The sequence below is a fragment of the Cuculus canorus genome, chromosome 1 (assembly GCF_017976375.1).
Source record: "Cuculus canorus isolate bCucCan1 chromosome 1, bCucCan1.pri, whole genome shotgun sequence".
Taxonomy (NCBI): domain Eukaryota; kingdom Metazoa; phylum Chordata; class Aves; order Cuculiformes; family Cuculidae; genus Cuculus; species Cuculus canorus.
The window spans coordinates 89,853,622-89,876,797 of NC_071401.1; the positions used below are offsets into that span (position 1 = coordinate 89,853,622).

At 36.3% G+C, this 23,176-nt stretch overlaps 2 protein-coding genes across 15 annotated transcripts in view; one reads left to right on the forward strand and one right to left on the reverse strand.

The window, feature by feature from the left end:
* Positions 1-23,176, reverse strand: part of CASK (calcium/calmodulin dependent serine protein kinase) — a 216,263-nt gene that overhangs the window by 110,192 nt on the left and 82,895 nt on the right. For all 13 annotated transcript variants that reach the window (XM_054072578.1, XM_054072566.1, XM_054072539.1 and 10 more), the window contains exons 4-5: positions 16,716-16,793; positions 15,363-15,435 (exon numbers count right to left, since the gene is read on the reverse strand). In XM_054072578.1, the coding sequence (XP_053928553.1) occupies positions 15,363-15,435; positions 16,716-16,793 (151 nt within the window). The remainder of the gene's footprint in view (positions 1-15,362; positions 15,436-16,715; positions 16,794-23,176) is intronic.
* GPR82 (G protein-coupled receptor 82) lies at positions 6,546-9,268 on the forward strand. Of its 2 annotated transcripts, XM_054072635.1 has the most exons (3): positions 6,546-6,701; positions 6,785-6,857; positions 8,059-9,268. In XM_054072635.1, exon 3 carries the CDS (start codon positions 8,092-8,094, stop codon positions 9,190-9,192), a length of 1,101 nt encoding a protein of 366 aa, XP_053928610.1. In that variant the 5' UTR covers positions 6,546-6,701; positions 6,785-6,857; positions 8,059-8,091; the 3' UTR covers positions 9,193-9,268. The 2 variants fall into 2 exon arrangements, with proteins under 2 accessions (XP_053928610.1, XP_053928601.1); XM_054072626.1 differs by having other exon boundaries at positions 6,546-6,857.

Sequence of the window (23,176 nt, forward strand, 5' to 3'; positions counted from 1 at the left end):
GATGGGAATCAGAGTCTCGGTTGGTGCAATAATGCCACTGATGTACCACTGCATTAGGGATTGGGATCTGTTGTTCTTTGACCCTCAGCAGCTCTACAACAGAAGGGTCCTCCGAGAGACCAGGCAAGGTAGACAGCTGCCTAATTTCGTCTGTCTCCAGGGCCACTATACTGAGAGCCCACCAGTTCTCTTTTGGGTTCTTGAAATAACCTCTCCTGAGGTAGTCTATGCCAAGGATGCACACCGCCTCTGGGTCAGTCACAATCAGGTGCTTTTGCCAGTCATTCCCAGTCACAGTCATTTTGGCTTACCATACAGTTAGCTTTTGGGATCCTTCTGTCACTCCAGAAACACAGATGGGTTCTCCCATTTTACAGCTTCATGGCATTAGGGTACATTGTGCACAGTTGTCCACTAGAGTCTTACACCTTCGTGGATCTGATGTACTAAACCATCAAATCCACACAGTCCAATAAAGCTGAGAGTCCCTTTCCTCTGCCTGGCTGGAGGTAGGGCCCCTCTAATTCTGGCGATAGTATTCATTACTTTTTGTAAAAATGAATCTGAAATAAGATCAGCACTTTTACTCTGTCTCATGAATTGCCCACTGGAAAGTGGCGTGGCATCTTTCCTGGAAGAGTCCCTTTTTGTGGTTGCTTTTCCTTGCAACTCACATACTCATGCCCCTAGGGTCAAGGTAGGCTTTCCATCCCACTTCCTCATGTCACCTCCATGGTCATGCAGGAAAAAACACAGGATGGCTTGTGGTGTGTACCCTCTACATCTTTTCTCTTGAGGAAAGAAACACTTGCTCCTCTAACAGCTGAGATACTGGTCCATACAGGCAGGGAATTGGGTGTATACTCTTTGAGTTGCTGGACCTCCTGGGACAGTTTATCCACTGCAAAGATGCAAGCCCTTAGGCAGGAAGAGAGACCTACCTCTGTATTATCAGAGTTGTCCAGCCAATTAATCCACCATTTTCACCCTTATCTTCTTTCCAGGTCTTTACTGCCAATAAACTGGCATGTGATGATGGTGCACTTTCTACAAACTTCCATGGCATGGATCATGTGCACTAGACTTCACCCGGATCTGTGGGTAACTGCTCATTATCTGGATCATAAATCACTCCAGCACAGCTTATTCCCTCAGGTACTGGATACCTCTCTCCACGGTGGTCCACTTGCCTGGGTGACATGTAACAGCTTCCTTGAAAGGGTACCATTCCTTCACACCTGACAAGGAGTCACCTCCAGACGCTCATGGCTTGTGTCTTCTTTTCAATTGCCTCATCAATGCCCCCTTCCTCAGATAGACATCCCAGCTGCTTGACTTTCCTATCCTCTAATTCCAAAGTACTGGCCCCATTATTCCAGAATCAGAACAGCCAGGTAAAACCGTGCTTGCCTGGATGGTGGTTGAAATCTTTCTGAATATCTCAGTTCACTCAGGGATAGGGATGAGGTTATTATCTCTGGTTCTGCATCTTACTCCTATTCTCATTATGGCCCTGGTTCATTTTCATCCTTTACTAAGTGAATTGATTTTTTTATTGTGTATTTCTTCTTTTGTATAGGGGTGATTGGTACTGTCATGGGTGGGTTCTCTGGTTCAGCTACAGTGCCTGTTGTCAGGGTCTGAGCAGTCACAGTTACCTTTATTACAGTTGGAGTAGCTGCAGTGCTTGTCAGTCTGCTTTCCCTCTTTTCCTCCTAAGGGTGCTGCATAATACTGAGCAATGTTTGACTGATACTGGCCAGGGCCTAGCAGTGTGGTAAGCTGTGCTTCTCTGGAACAGCCACAGCATTTTCCTTCCAAACATTCTATCACTTCATCAGGGTCCTGTAGTTGTTCAGGAGTTCCAAATCACTGGAAGTCAGAAGTCTTCTAAATACCTGCCCATATTCTCCAACATGCTATGCCACCCATGACTGTCCATATCTGCTTCAGGGCAGATCCCTGGGTGCTATTCTTAAAAAAAAATTTTCATAAAGCTAAATAAGACCTGAGACATATTCAGGAGACATAGCAATAAAGACCACACTGACTTGAACATCCCAAGAACATTAAAAATCCCCCAAAGCTGTTGTAACTAGCTTGAAGAAGAAAGCAGAGGTGACAAGTGAGAGAAAGCAGGAAACGCAGAAATAAGAACATGAATGGCAGAGAAATGGCTAATTGTGTATCACAGTACTGCTAAATGAGAAACAAAAAGAGGAGAAAAAAAGCTAGGTTTTACTTATAAGCCTATGTTTTAACAAGCTGAATAAATTATTTAAAATATACCACAATAATATATTCTGGTACAGGTTACTTTCAAGAGTTACCTTGCTTTTGTCTGTAAATGGTGAGTCCTGGTTCCTTTAAGTATGCACACAGCACACTTTTGCACTCATGACAAATCAAGGCCAGCTTCTTCATAGAACCCTCAAACCACAGATACAAATGACTGCTTTAAAAACAAAAACATACTAGCTATTCCTTCCACAAAAATTCACAGTAGGTAAAGATGTTAACATAAGCACGGTCCACAAAAATTAAAAGTCTGATGAAAAGACAGGATCAGTTTTGTCAGGAGGCATGGAAATGTTCTTTATCAGCAAGAAATTAATTTGCAGCCAGAACCCCCCAGCTTGCAACCAACAGAATATACCTTTTAAGTATCAGTTTTGCTTTTACTGCCACATTTTAGGGTTTTATTTTTACTTTCTTACTTCTGCATTTTCACAGAAGCTTAAGCAGCACCTAGAAAAGCCAAAAGCTGTTATACAGAATCCTCCAAAATTATAGTATGGTGCAGAAAAACACAGGAAAAGCTTCCTATTTGACTTTAGTGATCAACAGTTTTCATGTTAAAACTTATTTCTGAAGTTAAATATGAAAATCAACATGACCAATACACAGCCATTGCTTTTTCAGAAGCAAATACAGTTAAAGAGACCACTAGGAGCGGCACAAAGACTGTCTTGGGGGAAAAAATACATCAGCATTAAAGATCTGAAGTATAAAAACGTTTGAGGATTATTTTTGTTAGTACTGTCAGCTTCAAGCTAAGTTTTCTTGCCTAAAAGACACTGTTTTGGCCTATGCTTTGTCTACATAAAAAAAAACCCCAAAACTATTTGCAGCCTGTGAAACACTTAACTTTGTGTATTTTATGACAATCAAAGAATTGAAGCTATGAGTGCAATATATTCTCATGTCTATATCCCCAAGGATGCACAGAGTTATACTGCACACACTCCTAACTCTTCAAGCAACGTAAAAACTTTCATTCTAGGTCTACTTTGCAGAACCACAAGAGCAGTTCTAAAACTGGTGAAAATAAGCCACTACTGAAAGCAAACACAGACCCAGCCCCAAACTGTCAAATATTTTATCTTCACTGGTTCAGCATTGTGCTCAATCCAAGTAGAGTAGATTTAAATACGAGCTTAGGTGATTTTGCTTTGATGAACACTTCTTACAATAACAAATACATATACTGACTATAGCCAAAATCTTCTTTGTATCAAATCAGGAGAAAGGCTCCCTGCATAGAAAACTGACAAGCAGGCAGAGAAGAAACATAGTGCTCAGCAACAACTCTCCCGATATAGATGCCCAAATGAAAATGGTTATTGTGTAGTCCAACTGTTGAGAGTTTATGCAGTCAAAAACCCCATTTAATTTTAATGTTTAAGTTAAAAAAAAAAACAAAACTCAACAGAACTTAGTACTAAAAGTCAAAGTTCTAGGCAAGCTAAATGACAAAAGATTTTTTTTTTTGAATGAAAATACAGACTGCAGTTGTGTAGTAACTCATGCATCTTAAAGACTTATTTTGATATTAAATGCCATACGGTAGAGCAAATTCCAAGTATATGAAAATAAATCTCTAGTTAAAGGCTGCTGCATGTTTGGTGCATGCTATACTTTTATTCAGGATAAATAATCCTTAGCACCCATAGTAGCCATACCCAGGGTTGCACACTTTTCAGTGCCTTATCTTCAGCAGTTGCCTTCCATCCTGAAAATGCAGAGACTGAGTGCATCTCTTGAGCCTTTCACAGCACAGAGAGAGACAGGACTGCTACAGGAGCCAGAGGTAACTGAGCTGCTGCCTTCTTGAATCCCGCAGACAGCAACTGCTGCCAACACATTATGTACTCTGATGCACAGCAGGAACAATCCAGTTCTCCACTTGGTTTGTGACGGGCACAAGGAGATATGAAGTTGACTGGTTGTCTATAATCCCAAGCAGGCGGAGGGAAGAGGAAGCGGCCAGGCAGCCTGCAAGTGGATCACTCTGTCATACAAGGCCCAACACAAAACAAATGAGACTGTGCCTGTAACTCACTTAACAAATAAGGAATATCAACTATGAAAACCCTCAAAGCATTTTCCTTCTGAGCCAACACACAACTGCATATGATGCTGCCAGCATTTAAAGCAATGCTACAGATCATCTTCTGAAAGGCTGTTGAGGAACTCCGTCTTCTTTGCTTTCACATCTTCTACCTATACCAATAAACAACGGGTGACGTTGAGCAGTGACTCTATCCTTGGGATCTCCTCAGCATAAGCCTCAGTCAATAACTGAAAAGTTTCCATCATGGATTTCATCAGTTTCACAAGAAACTTGATGTTAACTCACTGTTCACTTTTGCACGCCAACATTTTCTGACCAAGGCTAAGAAAACATCTGTTTGAACACACGCCACTCATGAAGCGATCGAGTTGTGACAGGTTACAAAATTTTCCATAACCATCGTTTCGTCTCTCCTCTCCCACTCTTGGCTCCTGAGCCACAGAGTTAGTATCTTTTTTCTTTTGTTGGACCTAGCATATGACTATATTACATAAATGGTATGGGTTATAAATGGCTGATTGAAATATCTTTCACCAGTGAGAATTTCCCTGGTTTTGTGCTTTTGGGCCACAAAAGTTGTTTGCGTGCAATGGCAAAAATGCAACATATGCCGCTTACTGGTATATAAACTCTAGTAAAATGGATAAATTAGAAGTGATCATGGTTTAAGAACACAGTAAAAACAAATACTTGAGATGAAGAATGCACATAAAGGTCATTATGAGGAACATAAGTGTGAATTGCATTAAAAAAACCCACGCTTTTACCATTTGAATATTATCAAATACATTTTAGATAAAATATGGCATTTATAAGTTAGGTGAATGGAAGTAGTCCATTAATGGTGCTTACTAGAGCTTAGAACCAACTGCAAATGTATTATTTGGGATGGGTTTTTTTTTTTTCTGCAAACCTATAATATCTGTTCCTCAGTTCCAAAATGACAGCTGATAAACTGTAATTCACTATTTATTATCATACAGTAATTCAGAAAAAAACATAGCATTATCTCTTCCTAGGGCTGAGACAAGGAAGACTTATAGACATTGAATTATAAACACTACAAGCTACAGTTAATAGCCAACCAATTAATAAATAAAATATCCCTGTCAACTGGAATTGCTCACATTTTTTTTGAAATGTCTCCTCTTAGCAAAATTTCAAGATATGCGTTTTTGTGTCTAAACCTGGATGGAACATCACAGTAACAAGGAATTCTAAGACTACATGGGAGACTATTAAATATTTAATTAATATGAGATTCTTTTTGTTATAACACATTTTAATATGACTATACATTCAAAAGTAGAAAAAATAAAACCAAGGTATAACTAAATCTGACTAGAACAATTAATCTACATACAAATTGCGTACAGCATTAGAAATTAAACTAATGCTCCACGTTACCCTACACAAATTTAATCTTAAATGAGATCAACTATGTAGTCTAAATAGAAGGTCAGCATACACACCTATCATAAATAATAAATAAATAAATAAAATTGAGACTGAACAATAAAATTGATAGTAGATCACTGAGGTGGATTCCCAGGGTCTATGTTTAAACATAAAAGTAAAATTAACAAAAGAAGAACATTACCAAAATTGCAGAACTTACATGGTATCTCTTCTGTTCTCATAAAGGAACTTATAACTGTTGAAAAGTTCTATCTGACAACCACAGATGTATCAGATAAGTGGAAATTCAAAGGTCTGAAGCTCTGCAAAGCTAAACAGAGTTTGGTGGTCTTTAATATAACCTTTCCTGTGGAGGAAGGAAATTGTCCTGTGCACACTTTTGGATGATTTGTATAAAATACTGTATTTCTTGCACATAGAGTCAACTTTCCTCAACCGATGCCTAGACTGCATCAGCTGCAAATTGCTTCCACACAATCCATCACCTGACTAGGCATGCTAGATGTGTTCATTTCGTCACTCATAAAAGGACAGACAATATTATTGCATGTGGGCTTCAGGAACTGACAGTCAGCTTTGTGATAGCTCTGGGAGCTGAAGAACAGTTAAATGTCATTAGAAATACAAGTCTTGATGCATAAAATAGAAACTTTTTTTTTCCCATGCTACAAAGTGGGCAGTCCTAAAGAGAATGACGGTAACAATCCCTCCACCCCCAAAAGAAAAAAACACTACATAAAGGATTGTAAGGTGTTTCTGTGACATACCTACATGACCAAAGGACTGTTACTCTTCCACACTGTTTCATTCTTTTTATTTCTCTAATGGAGCTGCATCCTGACCTAATTTTAAAGTCTCTTTTACACAGACAACATCATCTTGTCTGAACTTTAAATGCCTAGCAGTTTTCTGACACTGTAAAAGAAAGGTGTACATTCTAAAGACCTACTTCTGTCAGAGATTGTTCCTAACTGTACTTTCCAGATTCAAATATCATCCTTTTCATTGCAGCAGTGGAGATAAAAAGGACATCAGACAGAAAAAATTTCCTCTCTGCAAAGGAAGGTGCCTGCAGCTTGCACATGTAAGTTTAAGCTACTATTTCTTTGTTTCACCTGACCAAATTTGGGCATTGACACAAAACTGGTTATTAGACTTCTAAATGACTGAATCCAACAATTACTTTGTGAATGTAACTCATTGCAATTGAAGGATTCAATACATTTTCGTTCAGCAAGCCATATGGAACTCAGTGTACACTAAAATGCAACAGCTATAAAAGTTTAATTTCCAAGTTGCAAACAGGACCCACAACATAGTTTTTAAATATGACTTTTTGTTATCTAAGTAACTTGGTGCCTGGGCTTTTTATCACAGAAACACAGAATTCTCTTCGGTATCTGAATTAATTTGCTTACAGTTATTGCAAAAATAATTATCAGCTTAAGTTTGAAATCTGTTTATTTTTTCCATATGTTTTTGTATGGAACAAAATCTAACTAGGATACACTTCACTAAAACAGTATCCACACACAACAATAACATCTCCTCATTACAGGTTAGTAAGCTGAAATGCCAGTTTTTATATGCAGTCATTGCATAGAGCTTTGTTTACTTATTTTCAGCCTGGAAATTGGGAAAACATAGAAAAATTAACTTGGAAAAAATATATTGCAGTTTACAACAAACATTTTGTATGTCTAACAATAAGGACTGAATTGTTTATGCAAAATGTACATCTAAGATTAAAGCTCTGAGCAAAGTAACATTAGATAGAGACATCATCAAAAAATAAGAGTATCTAGCCAGATTCCAGCATCACGCGCAGTTTAATTTGTACTTAAATGGAGGTACAGGATAACTCTCTGCATTTCTGCAAATGAAGTAATACTTTGGACTTATTTTACTTATTTAACTTAAAATAGTCTAGAAGTGGTTTCCAAAGTAGGTTACAGATGTTTCAGAAGATTGAGAAATAAATGAAGACCACAGAAGTTATTGTCAGACCCTAGCTTGAACCTTCTGTTTCCTCATTTATTTTATCAGATTCTATGCATGTAAAATCTTCGGGGTTTAACAGCCAACTATTCTTCACAAAGTCTCAGTGGAAGAGAACACCCAAACAGTAACCTCACGCAAATTCAAGATGATAACCCTAGAGGACAAACATCAGTTAGTAAAACTGAAAAGCAGGGGAGAAAAAGGAACAATTAAAATAAGAGAAAAGAGAAAAAGAGATGTTAGGTGCACATTAGAGAAGAGTAATTATTTTAATTGTGTTTCAGCTCTGACCACTTATTCAAGAAATACTGGCATAAATGAGAAATTCAACATGTCTTCTTCAGCCATCGTCAGCTACTACTGTAGCTCTACCAGTCATCTACTCTTTCCTATTTCCTCTTGGAAGTTTTGGAAATGTTCTCACTGCCTGGGCATTTTCAAGGCAAGCACCCACAAAAAGAACACAATACATTTACCTTGTAAACCTTGTCACTGCAAACTTACTCATATGTAGCACAATGCCTTTTCTGGTTGCCTATTTTGCGAGAGGGTACCAATGGACTTACAACTCTGCAGTATGTAAAATAGCAAATCACTTTGGGACTGTCATTATGCACGTCAGTATGTATGTTACAATTGTAATTTTATGTTCAACTGCTCTAAATCAGTATGCAACACTGAAGAAAAATAGCGATGCGCAATATTCTCCAGCATTTAATAAAAACTTCTACAGATGTGTGCTTGAAAAGTTTCGTCAGCCAAAATTTGCTAAATATTTGTGCCTCATTATATGGCTTACTGTGCTCTGCATAACAGTAACAGCTATAACATATAATGTCCAGGCAAGGGCTAAGGAAGAATTTCACGGATGCTACAACATCAGGGTAGAAGTTGGTGAATTTACCACAATGATTGCAGCTTGTTTGGCCACTGCATGTTTTTTTATATCTTTTATGACAGTTTTGTTGTCATATTATTCTCTTACCAGGCATTTGAGCAAAATACAAAAAACCACTTGTATTGGGGAAAAACATCTAATTTACCACACAGTGAAAAGAAACATTCTTGTCATTCAGATGATACTAACTGTCTGCTTTCTTCCATATCATATTTTTAGGCCAATTTTTTATGTACTGATTACAAATAATGATTGCTCAAGGTTAAACTATCTAGTGGAAATAAAAAATTTCCTTACTTGTCTTGCTGCTCTTAAAAGTAGTTTAGATCCAGTTATAACCCTTCTGATTGATAAAACATTTAGGAAAAGTCTGTATGGCCTATTTACAAAATCCACACAAAAACATCACAAACATAAAGCTGCTGTTTTCACTGAAGACTCCCAAAGTGTGAAGGAATATGGGAAGAATACAAGTAACAATAAACTCATTTCAACTACCTATAATAAGACTTTTATATGAAATGGTAAATATTTAAATAAAATTAGAACACAATGCTTGTATTTTGTTTAAAAGTTATCTTGCTTTCAACACCAACATTAGCCATAATAAATCTGATGTGTATATCCAAATGAATCCAATTAATTTATACAATGATCTGCATAATACCCCTTTTATCCATGCAATGCAAAAGACATTTTATGTTTGACCTATGGACAGTGTTTTCTACCTAAATAATCAAGAAAGAATGCAGAAACTAGGCTAAAGTCTGGGACCCAGCTCCCTTTCATTATCAATAAGACAGTCCCAGGTTTTGGACAAGGGTTTCCTTAATAAAAAAGTCTGAAGAGAACACAAACATTTCTTCCAGAATGGCTGAACCATGTATCAAAGGCTTAAGGAAGCAAGCATGAAGTGCTACAGACCACATTCAAGATTAACATGTAATTTTTGTTCAGGAGTTTTGGGGCAGAAGGTTGTTTCCCTTTTTTCTTTTTTTTTTTTAATGGTGAATGCATCATGAGATGCCAGAAGTCTTTAGTGAATACAGAAAAGTTCTTGATGACATCTTATTCTAAAGTTACTGAAAAACACCACTACTTACTTTAGCTACATCCACCACATTGTGATTTTACTACAGTAACTTTTTTTTTTAGAAGTAAAAAACTGTGGGAAGAAATTATGCACTTTTGAAATTCTAGCCTTCAGAGAAAAAGCTTTGCTACAGCTTTTTAATAATATACCAGAAAACTCAGATTTAAGTTTTAATTAATGTATCAGTGAAGGAGAAAAAAAAAAGGATGAAATGCTTACATGCATTAATTTCCAACCCATGGTACCGCAACAACCCAAATCACTGGAATTTCCATACTCCTAGTCTAACCTTGTGAGGTAAATTCTACTAATCATCCCTGGAGGTGTTTAGGACCAGGTTGGATGGGGCCTTGGGCAGCCTGATCTAGTGGGATGTGTCTCTGCTCATGGCAGGGGGGTTGGAACTGGATAATATTTAATGCCCTTCCAACCCGAACTATTCTATGATCATATATAACTTTGTGGTAAGACTTCTAGCAAGAACCCCTTCCACCATTTCTGCATTACATCAAGAAAATATTATATACTTTACTTTTTTCCTATACAGTCCATTTAAGATGATGTCTGCTTTAAATTTTTGAATTACATCAGTTTTATTTATTTTAAATAGTGGAAAAGCTTTTGTGCAGTACAGGCAATTTGAGAAACTACAAATACAGTGATACACTGATCTGCTATTTGACAGAATAGTTAATGGAGGAAAAATGCTCCAAAACAGAAAGACATAAGGGAGAGAAAGAGAAATACTTCAGCAAAACACAGCTTACGCACTAAACTTTTTGCACTGCTTGGACATCTCAATGCCACCTCAGAAGTCAGCAGGTGACTTTTGAATTATATAATAAAAAAATAAAAGAATTCATTGCCATAGCAAGAAACAGAAAATTGTAAGGGAAATATGCACAGCTCATGGTTTGCAAAGCAATTCAAAAGACTGCAAGTACCCCTCCATTTTCTGGTTAATCTGTTCAAATGTGTTGCACGGCCGACCAGCTCATTGATCAGAAGATATGTGTTTTCTGACTAGCTGGGCAAATACCTGGAATATATAAACTTCCTGACCAGAAAGCATGTACGTACTTCTCAGAAACACTGCTTCTGTACTGCTAACAGCACACTAGGAAAAGGGCAAGACAAAAGAAGAAATGGTGACTCCAACACAGGAAGCATATGTACAGGAGTAGACATAAATGGGTGGAAAAAAGTACCACTTGAAGAAACATCGAGGATAAAATACTAAAAACTTTACTCTTGGAGACTCTCAACTTCTGCACTGAATGAGGAAGTGCTCCTAAGAGAAACACAGCCAGACAGAACATATGAATTCCACCTCTGCTATTGATTCTACAGCCTTAATAACTTTTTATCAATTTAATGCGTAACAAAATCCTCACAGTTGCTACTCGATCTCAAGGATATCATAACTTCCAGAAAATACAGAAAAAGCACCAGTTATTAGTGACTGTCCCCAGAAAGCACAAAACAGGTTCCATGCCAAAGAGAAAAGAGCAGAAGTAAAGTAACACACAATAGATTTCTTGTTTTGAATATTGAAAGACTGGAAAGAGAAGATGGTCTTAAAGAACAGCTTCTATTCCAGTTAATTTTTACATCGTTGAATATACACTTATATAAACACACACAAACACATATGTACAACCCTTACTCATTTTCTAGATATACCTAAAAGCAGAAGTATAAAAGAGTCTTGAACTCAATTGGCAAAATCTAAAGTGCCTAACTAAAAAGAATGAAAGACAGAAGTGTTAACTGAGTGCATTCTCAAAATTCATATGGTTAATTAAGTTCTGCATCGCACACAACACAACATGCAAATCTATCCACAGATGAAGTCTCAAGTCACCTGGACCAACTGAGATTTGTGAATGTGTCACAACACAGCACATAATGCTTAGTCCTGCTTTCTGGAAAAAAGTGAGGTTTTTTTTTGGTTTAGTAGTTTTATCTATTTAGATGATCATATGTTGGAAAGAAACAGTCATACCTATAGAGATAAACCTATAAAAAAAAGTTTGCATGTCTATATTTAGCCAACAAGCTTGCCCTGACTCCAGTTGCACATCAAACATTTTACTGATCATGCATACACGTATAAGCACTCAAACTATATGGAAATCATAGAACAAAGTTGGAGTATTTGGAGTCAACCTCCTGATATTTTACCGATAAAAATCTATTCCATTGATCTTATTGCAAAAATAAATGAGTGAAAAACTTTGCAATAAACACTGAAGAAATGCACTTTTTCTAGAACACTATGCTTCCTAACTTATACCATGCTTAAATAGTCTATTTCTGGAGATGAATCACAACCTACTTTCAGTCACTAGCACAAAAGTCTTCTATTAAGATCAATGTTAATCTGTCTCCTTACTAACAGGTAACTCAGTGAAACTGTCAAGACAAGATAAAGCAACTTCACCCACATACTGAGAATATAACAACTCAAAATATCATACATTGACCAAACGTGACTGTGCTAAACGCACAATTCTACTTTACATATACCTAAAGAAATATTTAAGTTCATCTATTTATAACAAAGCCACCATTTTCAGCTTTTAAAATTATAATTATTAAAGTATTTCTATAGCACAAAACTTACGGAAGTTCAAAGATCAGTGATATCCTTCACAGTCAAGAGTTGCAGAGGCACACTATTAATTTTTTTCTTTCTTAAAGAAAGATTACAGCTATAGAGCATGTTTTAGTTTCTTGGTTTTAGTTTCATTAAATCTTGAGGTATGCATTATTGTTTGTAATAAATGTGTTGCCATATAGAAGAGAACTATCTTCAGTTGTATTTATGCTAAGAGAAAAACTATTATAATGCAGAGTTAACTCAATTTGTTACTTTCTTATTCCTGAAGTTGAAGTAAGAGAAAACACTATTTTACAGGACAGAATATAGTGAAGACTTGGAAGAAAGAGATAAGCTATTTTTCTCCTATTGCTTTGTCCAGTTTTAAACATCCTCTCCCACTCATCACTTTTTACTGACTACATTAAAAAAAAACCCTTTCATTATTGTCTAATACTGACAGTTCAAGAGAAAGTGGCTGACTTCAGTGAGAAATGGTACTCAAACTCTAGCAGGGCTTTCATGGAAAAAGATAAGCATGTCACTTCACATCCACACTACTCGCATTTCCCTTTTTTTGTTTTCTTACACAAAGACAATTCTGTATACAAACTACTGTGCAGTAACATTCTATATTGGAAAACCCCCCAACCATTTCAGTGTCGCTATTTTCGGTAGCCATCCCTTGGGTATTTCTGACAGCAAGGTTTGGAAAGAATAAAAGGAACGGCTGAGTCCTGTATCAGTAGGGTGGCAGAATAGGAATAAATGTAGTAGTATGGGAAAAAGTTCTTGACTTTCACATTTCTGATGCATTGCTGTCTTTAGTTTTCCACCTTCATGCGCTAGCATTTTCTACTTTCCTTATCATATGATCCAACTTCCAAGCAGTGAATGAATGCAGGATAATACTAACCGAAGGTTAAGCAAAGATGCAAGTATCACCAATCATACAGCTTTTAAGCAGTACTGAAGGAGGTTCAAAGGATATACAGAGGCTCAAGAAATATCTGGTCTCACAGTGCAGTGAAGGAAACAGACAACTACATGCCACCATGTGAATGCTTTCATGTTTTGATTCTGTCACTGGAGTTTATCTTAGGCGGCAGTCGTAGTACTCAGCAGCTTTAGTTGATTTCGTCCCTTTGAGAAGTCAGTGAAGTTTCTGGCACCAGATTACAGCTATCCGAAGTATTCCTGTTTAACTCTTCCCAATCAGTCAAGAGCTAAAAGATTACAAATGTAGCTAAAAGACAACCAGTTCTTACAGGAACCATATTGTGCAAGTTTTCCTGCGCATCAGATAATGATCAAACATTTTGCAGTCCAAAACAACGAACAGAGAAAGCTTACGAGGGAAAAAAATGTAACAGGACTGCATCAAACTTACAGGTTTTTATTAATTCACTTTCCTGCATTCAGATAATTTGGAAATTGTTCTTTCAGTCTACTTTCTTTCAAAACAATGTCTACAGTGACACCTAGGGTTGGGATAAAGCAGTTAGCTTAATATGTTCTCCACTCAAACACCATACACTTCTGCATTGCGTTTGCCAAAATAGAACAGTCTCTGTTGATTTACACTTCCTTAGACTGATAGATTAAAAATTATTACTCACTCATATGATTTAACAGGTTTATTTCTAAGGATGGTATTCAATAAAACCTGTGATTATAAAGTTTTCAGAGTCTGGATAAGCTGCAAAACAAAGCTCTCTCTCAGAAGCCCTTGCAACTAAAATTTATTTTTGTTCAGAAACACAGTTCAACAAAAACAGGTGCAGCATTCAGGAAGATATATCAACATAAAGATGATGTTAATTCAAATACCACTTTGCAGCGTGGTACTAAAAATGAACAATTAAAAGAACCTAGAACCTTCAAGACAGAATAAGACATTCTAGCAGCAATTAAGAAGCTGTCTTTAGAATTTGCTATAAGAAATTACTTCTAAAACACTGAACTTAAGAAAAAGCCTATTAGCCTATTATGCAGGATAATTGTCTTGATTTTAGAAGGAAAGAAAAAAGACATTGGAAAGGACTGCAATGCCTGCACTAGCAAGACCAAATGACTCCTTAAATGAAAATCATCAGTCCAGTGCATACTCTCTTCCCTCACAGATCATGTGTACAAGTGTGAAGCACAGCCTACCCTCTCTTGATCTCTATTCACTAAACCTCACGATTCACTCTTCAGACTGCACCATCAGAGCTTGTTAGAATTTTCATTAACTCCTGTAGTGCTTGACTCACTTTGGATTAAAAGTAACCTCTTAGAGAAGACAAGTAGGAACAACTATCTTAGACAATGATGTTAACAAAGACTACATATATAAATTGAAAAGAGTCAAACTCACTTAGGCTATAACTCCCAGTTATTTACAGTAACTAGGATAAACTAGTTCCACAAACAGCCACAGAAATTGTACCAAATTCATCAGAGCAAAAAAGAGTACATTCTTGAACACTGTTCCTTCTCAAAACTTATATGTATTGGAAAAATTTTCATAATAATAAATGTTTCAGACTGCTTGCAAAAAGTAGACATTACTACCAACATTGTAGCATTTAAGCATGCACATCTCTCTGAAATCTTAGCTTGGATAAAAACTGTCATTATGCTGTCAAAACAATGCCATTAATCTACCAATTCCTGTTTAATTTATGTAATTGATAGATATACATATTTTTCCTAACAAGAAAAAAAATGTTAGCAGATTTCATATGAATATTCAAAAAGCAGAAAATAAACTCACTTTCAAAATAAGTTGCAATCCAATGCATATGTAATCTGTGAATAAAGATCTCCAAAATGTACTATGTTGCTGGAATTACAGATGGGCTTTAATCTTTCATGACACGGTAAGAGTAAACAGACACAGAGCAAATATAGCTTCATTTTCTAACACGTTCTCCTTCCTCTAAATTACAGAAATTAAAACTTTGCAGTTTGTATTACTGTGGTGAAGAAAAAAATAATTAAACCCTCTTACCTTCACATCCCTGTGAATTATATTATTATCATGACAGTAACGTAGAGCTTCCAATATCTGTCTCATGTAATGACTGAAAAAACAAAGACAACATACATAAGCTTGCATGAAAAATTACTATACATACATAAACTAAGTTTTAAGAGTCTAACTATAAAAAACTCATCAACCAACTTAACCTTAAATATACAGTGTCCAGTAGAAAGAAGCTTGTGTTTATAATAACAAAAAATATCTAAAGTTTGAGGGTTATTCTGATTGAAGCCAAAGAAAATCAGAAAATAACAATCTGCATTTTCCATTTTGTAAATCTTTAAAATGTTCAATAATTCTGCTTCATGTGAAAAGGAAGTCAGGACCCTTTAGTCTTTTTAATAAGAAAACACAGAAAGGAAAAAAAGTGAGCATCGGTGCCTGATTTATCTAGAAAGGGATAGAACCAAGATCTTGGATTGCTTGATGCAGACTGAAGAATAACTTTTCTCCCCTGCGTCCAAAGAACCCCTTAACAGACTACTGATAATACTAAAAAAACAAGAAAGCCAACAGTATCTTGCACTGCATCATGCAGAGCATTACTAGCGGACTAAGGGAAGTAATTCTTGTCCTCTAGAGGTTGCAGCTGGTTATAGTGAAACTTTTTTCCCTAGGAACATAAATTATGCACACCGTCAAGCTGCCTAGGGAGGCTGTGGAATCTCCATCCTTGGAGGTTTTCTAAACCTCACTGGACAAAGCCTTGAGCAACATTACCCAAATGCAATGTTGACCCTGCCTTGAGCAAGAGGCTAAAACAGAGACCTCATAATGTCCCTTCAAGCTTGGCTTCTATGATGCTAACTACAGTGTTGAGAAAAGTGAACACAGAATCTCCAGAGGCTTTGAGCTCAATTATCATGCCACTAGGACACAGATTTTTTTTTCCCTTCTGCAATTATATAGATTCTTTGATTTTTGTTTACTTTGTAAGTGAAAAGTTGAAGTGATCATAAAAAAGTGATATATGGGGGGAAAAAAAACCACGACTCCATCCAGCAAGACCAATAAAACTTACATCTGTCAGATGTGTCACATAATGCCACTGTACCTGAGATCCACAAAATGCAAAGACAGAGAACTACGTTTTGAATGTAAAATGATGTTTTGTTCAATAATCTCATCCAAATATACAGCTAGTAAGTAACAAAATGCTCCAAAATTCTACTTCTATAATGCTAATTACTGTAATAAACATTCAGACTGCGGAAGCAGGATTATTTATAGCATTCCAACTTCTAGCAACCAGATTTGACAACAGTATATTTCATTCTTTTCCATTTATCCTGGGGGATTAATTAAAATTGTAATACATACCTGGCTACAGCCTCACTGTACACAAATCCAGCATCTGCTCTCTTCACAATTTCAAAACACAGATCTGCTCCATCCATACTGCAGGTAAGAAGAAGGAAAAATGCTTAAGACAGATAACTACAACCAATTACATTAAAATTCTCCAAATAAAGCTATTTACTTGACTTACATAAATATTACATAAAATAGTCTGGACGCATGTACAATGCATTACTAACTGAAGCAGCATTTAACAAACAATCTAGTAGAATATGGCCAGCCATAGGTTAACTGTTTTATGTCCCTCAGGTCATTTAAAAGTTCTCTCAAAACATTAACAAGCCAAACATTTTTTCTATTGCTAAAACTGCTCATTGAACAAGGTGCGCAAGACAGCAGAAAGTCAATGCCCTGCACAAGAAGGCTCTGCAACTTCACAATTAGCGCATGATATTGTTAAGTATGTTCTTAAAAGCATTGTAAGTGCAGCTCTATAATAAAGACCATAGTTATAAAAAAAAAACTTACTAAAACTGAATTTTAAATTATGACTTTAAAAAATATTTTAGAGGTGTAGTATAGTCTTTCCAATTAGCATTCTGATAAAGATAATTAAGGACCCAAAAAGATATTTTACATGTCTCAGTCTCAATGAAGGCATCTGAAAACAGTGTCGGCAAACATACTATATCAGTACCTCTAATACTTTGCTCCTTCTCTTCCCAACTGTCTGTAGTCTTTCTGATAACCTAACTTCCACAATGAGTACTATAAACATTCTTAGATGCACATATATTTAGACCTTAGGCTAAAATTAGACCACCCTTTTGCTAAAACCAAAGAAGCTTGGTGTGGCACAACTGCCCTCCTTTTCTTTCCGCTCTAAGTAACATAAGACAGATTTATATCTAAAAGTGTTCATTGATTGATGAGGCAAGAAGAGAATAACAAGATTTAACAGGAACGAAAACACCCACTTATTATAGTTCATACTTAACAAGGCACTTGCAAAAATATCAAGTGTAACATCCTTTTCAGCCTTCAAACTTTTCCCCCTCCATCACAGACACAAGGTGAAAAAAGAAAAGCAGAACTTGCAAGGTATCCAGAAAGCCAATATCATCAGGGCCATTTCGGTAAGCTAACCAAAATATAAGCATACAATTACTTTTGCTTTGTTACACACCTGCAATGTAAAACTTCCACTTAGGGAGTCACAAGCAATAAGCAGAAGCTTTCATACCTAAATAAACTCAGTAACCATCCCCATGCAAAATGCACTATCATGTGGATAGAGTACTGACAACTATAAGAGAGTAGAGACCAAAAGAAATACACATTCATATAATCAGATGGGAAAAAAAAAATCCTGGTCAGTTATTTCAGCACCTAGTAGCATTTTCAGATTTAACAATCCCCACAAATCGGAAACCTGTATTGCCAAACCATGAGCGTGCTCATCACTGCTTCAATGTATTCTTTTGCAGGTTTTTCTCAGAGGTTTCTCTGTCTTGCCTAATTTTATACAGTGAGTCCACATACTTAGCTAAACATCAGTCAGACAGAGAAGATGCTGTGGTACGCTTTATGTTGTACTGCACAGCAGCAACAGGGTCAGATTCAATGAGAATAGCATAATCTGGATTTAGCTAGAACACTGGAAAAAAAACTCATGTCAATCTCCCTTTCAATGCTTCGTCCCCCAAATTTATTTCAGATAGTTGGGAAACAAAACTGAAACCTTAGCAACACCAGGCACTGTAGAAACGTATAATTTATCTACCAAAAACTATGAGGTGTCATTCTCATGAAGCAGCAGAAGCCTTTAGGAGACTACTTTCTCTCTGACTTGTTATAAACTACAGATGTATAAAGACCCAGAGTCACATAAGATAGTTGCTGAGACAAAGCCAAGAGCGTTGTTCCTTTACACTAACTTTTCTATTAAACAAGGTGTTTATAATCAGAATGGTCTTTAGTTCTACTTCCCACTTACGCATACCAGCATTTTTCATTTCAATTTTGTCACAGTAAATAGCAGTTTAAATATTTTTGCAAATATTTTTCAATTAGTTTAAGTTGACACTAAAAATGGCTACAGGCTGTAAACAGCAATATTTGAAAGTTTTATCCCATTAAGATGAACTCCATTGATCTCAAAAGCACAGATGCGGCAGGCATATTTTAAACTCGGACTTTAACTATTTTTTCAAGGCAGAAGCTTATCTTACGTGTAGATTTTTCTTCATGTATAAATAGAGCTCGTATCACCCTAATGATGTTGAATTTTATCTGAAAGTCTTATGAGACTTTTTTCTAGCCGAGTCTGCAAAACCAAGAGTCAGCTTCAGTTATTAGAAACCCCAGAAAATTTGATGCACTAACAGACTAAAAACTCAGCAACAGCGACCACTTAAAAGACAACTTTGCAGACGTGGAAAGGCTTATGTGATGCAAGAGCATTCAAGTTCTGAGGTACTGATGAAATGGAAGTTCAGGAAGTCTCAAGGTTTTGTAAGGACTCTCAGCATCAGGCTAAAAATAAAAAAATTAAGATCTCAAGTTAAAATACACTAAAATAAACACACGAGATCTATACATGCTGAAGGCTAAGAGGGAGTTGCAAAAAAAGTTGATAAAATTACAGCATGCTCATCATCTGAGAAAGAATCATTTGATCCCAGTAGAGGGCACTCATGGAAGCTACATAAATTGAATGGGACAGTTTATGGCATTTACGATGAGAAGTGCCAGCTAAAGCAATTCTGAACAGGGAGTTAATATGACAGACACAACCACATCCAATTTGTTTTAGGGATCAGTATGAACTATGTCCCTCAATTTTCCATTTTTTACTCTTGATTTTTCCATATCCATAGCAGAACTATGCCTGGAGAAATGTTTCTTTCCATAGTTCTGACCAGTGCTACTGTGCACCTTGAAAATCTTTCCATTGTACTGAGCAAAGCTGACGATAAGTTGCAAGCTGCCCAGAAAGTTTACTCCTGAGTCATATTGAAAGCAGAAATCTATTCTGAGTTTAATAATGACTCTGATGAATAGACATTACACTTCAGAAGAGATCTAAATTTTAGTACTGGGGTATGATAGCTTAATTTTATCCTAGATAATGTATTATGCAAGTATGAAAGAAGTACAGTAAAGCCATATAATAATAAAAAATAGTTTGCTCTCCATAAACTAAGAAGCTGTGCTATTTCACAGTAGTGTAAATGCAGCAGAGTAACATTCTTTAAATATCTTAAATAGAGAGCATTCTTTTCCTCCCCTTCTTTTTTCCTTAATGCTTCACCAGAGCCACATGATTGAATACACCATCATTTAAATGCTCAACAGCTTACGCTTAAGGTAAATCTAAGTAACTTCAGCCATTTTAAAGTACTTTTTCTATGAATCTGAGATTTTAAAACTAAAGCATTTTTATGTTAGCTAGGTTAAACTGCAAAGTTATATGTATATAACTATATATGTGTATATACACAGCCTAACCAGTAAATCTAAATAAGTTTAGTTCTTCTAATGTCCCAAGAGATAAATCTCTCTTAGAATGCACTAATAAAAGCAAAACCACCTATGCATAGACAATATTCTGCAAATGACCAGATATTAAGGTACCTGCAATTCACTCACTACTGATATATCTGAGTTCTTCAGCATGAAAGTAAGTACTCACAGGTCACATACTTTAATTACAATGAGGATAAACTACGTATAATGTACTCTAATTCTAAAATGTGGGCTTCAGACACTTCAAACGGAATATTTGTTCTGTTTTAGAAATACCCCAAGTAGCTGACCTCTCCCAAAGTATTCTCATCGACAAAGACCAACTATCATTAGAAAAAAAACGCAAGAAGCAGTAGAGCATAAGAGAAAGTGATCGTTATATACCTAACGGAAAACAACACTATGTAAAACCCATGTCCCTCCCCCGCTACATCCATGTGACACAGACGGTGCAGTCTAGAATAGCACATTATTCAACAAACACAAAAGAAACCAGATTGCACCCCATTCCATAAATGGAATTTTTAAATAGCTGGAGAATTTTGCATATTATTTTGCTCTTCAGGCACAAAAAGGCATAGACTTAAAAAAAAAGATTGTTTTCATCTGTTTTGACATTGCAAAATACATCTGTTCGATGCACTTCTATTGACTACATGCTTGTATTATGTAAAAACTCAGTCAGCTCAAAACTAATGATTGATCATTTGATATAGAGCAACCAGCAAATAACACCATAGACTAGGAAAGAAAATCGTGACTGGATGACAAAGACTAGAGCTGGTTTTATCGCAGATGAAGGGTCTCTCTAGAGCCTCCAAGGGATCTCTTTCATTAGTGGAAAGAGTCCATTACCCTCTGGGGAGCAGCTGTGGAGCGTGTGGGAAATCAGTCGGCGCAGGCACATACTCTCTCATTTATAATGTAACAACAACTAAATACTTCTAAAATAAAGTCTGCTTCTTACTTTACACGCGCACTTCATCTATTGACCAACTGCTTTGATAGTTTATTGCAGCAGTATCTAAGTGCTAACAGCAACCTACTGGTAACGTGACATGATGGCCCCATTCTAAAGAGTGCTCAAATTTGTGTACAAATGATGGTTAAAACCATGGCTAATATTTTGGTATGAAACCTGATCACTAGTGTTCATGTTCATCGGTGCTTCTATGAATTGTGATGATTTTAAAAATGTTTATTTTAACAAAATTTTTCAAAATTGGGCACAGATTGTATTTTTTCCCGAGTGGTAAAATCTCTTGTTATCAGATACATGCTGTGTTTGCTTATTTAACTTGTACTTTTTCATAACAATAGATCTGGGAAGATATTCAGGGTCATTTTAGCAGCTGCTACATGGTAGCTCATGCTAATGAAATAGTGGTGGACATATCATTTTTGAGCAACTGACGGCACAAAGTTTTATGTTTGGTTATTCTATGCATTTCATGTGATGGACCTCAATTAATTTTCATGAAAAGCACCTGCCAGTCCACAAACAAAGCCTATCACCAGCTTGGCTTGTTACCTCTTCTGCAGATCTGTGTTGTATGTCTTTCTCTTTTCTATCATTTCAGAATAACTAGACTCTAATAAAATACATTTTATTACTGTCGAAAGAACTTTGTTACAAAGCAGTTAAGTTTGTTATAATAATAGCATAACCAACAGAAAGCAGAATGAATGAAAATAAGTTACCTACACATATATGGATGCTTTCCTACTAACTACAAGCTTCCTACTATGGTCACAATTACATAGTATGCCATTAACCCAATCAAACTCAGACAACAGTCTTACATCATAGGAAATATCAGTCTTCTGTTGAATCACTTTAGCACAGCTTCTCCTCCAGTTGTGTCCACACCTCTCCCAGTCCCCGATACATTTTGAGCACAGGTATTCCTAATGCCTCACTTTCTATCACTGTTACAGACACTGGTGTCTTGTAGTGTACAAGGGAGACAAGGACATAAAAACTGGTAAGGAATTATTATCCTTTGAATAATTTAGCTTCCTATTTCCATCTTTCATGTGGCCTAAAGTCAGGTATAGTATTTGTGTAGTAATCCTAATTGTTCAGACTTACTTTTTATGTACATAAACATAAATAATAGGCTTGTAATTAAAAAATAACTACTGCTTTTGTCTCATATTTCTGAGCTACCGCCATGATAAAAATAGAAGCAAATGCTTTCTTCCATTTCAAAATGTTGCTAATTATCACTGTATGTCTCCCCAAGGTATACATAATTATTTCATAATAGGATAATTAAAGTCCCTTGGTCCATGCTTTGGGATTTACAAAATAAAACCGAAGTCAGTACTGAATCAAAACTTACAGAAAGGAAAGCATAAAGCAATTATTTCACACAATCATAAGTTTATAAACTCACCTAAACAAATCCCAGAAGACTTTCAAGCAACAGTTTTCAGCTTTACATTTTTTACTCTGCTACCACCTAACTTTTTCTCTACTGAATGGTAAAACTAACACGCACTTAAAAATAATTCTCACATATCTGAAGTTAAATTCTTGGCTCTAGTGAATGTCCCAATTCAACCTAACAAACTGACTGGCATGATGTGGTTTGCTCCAACATACACAGACCACATGCATCAGAAAACATAATGCAGGAAGATCAGAGAAATTAAACAAGTATAAACACATATGCTTCACTTTGCTATCGAGTAAAGGAAAAGCAGTACTAAAGAAACAACAGTCTGGAAAAAAAGCAAACAAAACTTCACTGCTAGAATAGAATAACACCAGGTGATGACTTTGATGATCAGCAGACTTTTAATTCATTCTCAGGAACCCATTAGGGACACAGCAGCCATCAATGAACAGCGTGTCTGCCCCTAGAAAGCACGTGACAAAGAATCAGTCTGATGTTAGCCACTTAGCCAAGGTGACACCATTTTGTTTGGAACAACTGGTACTAGCCAGA

Coding starts and splice junctions, on each gene's coding strand:
- GPR82 (XM_054072626.1), top strand. CDS start 8,092: ATGAGAAATTCAACATGTCTTCTTCAGCCATCGTCAGCTACTACTGTA.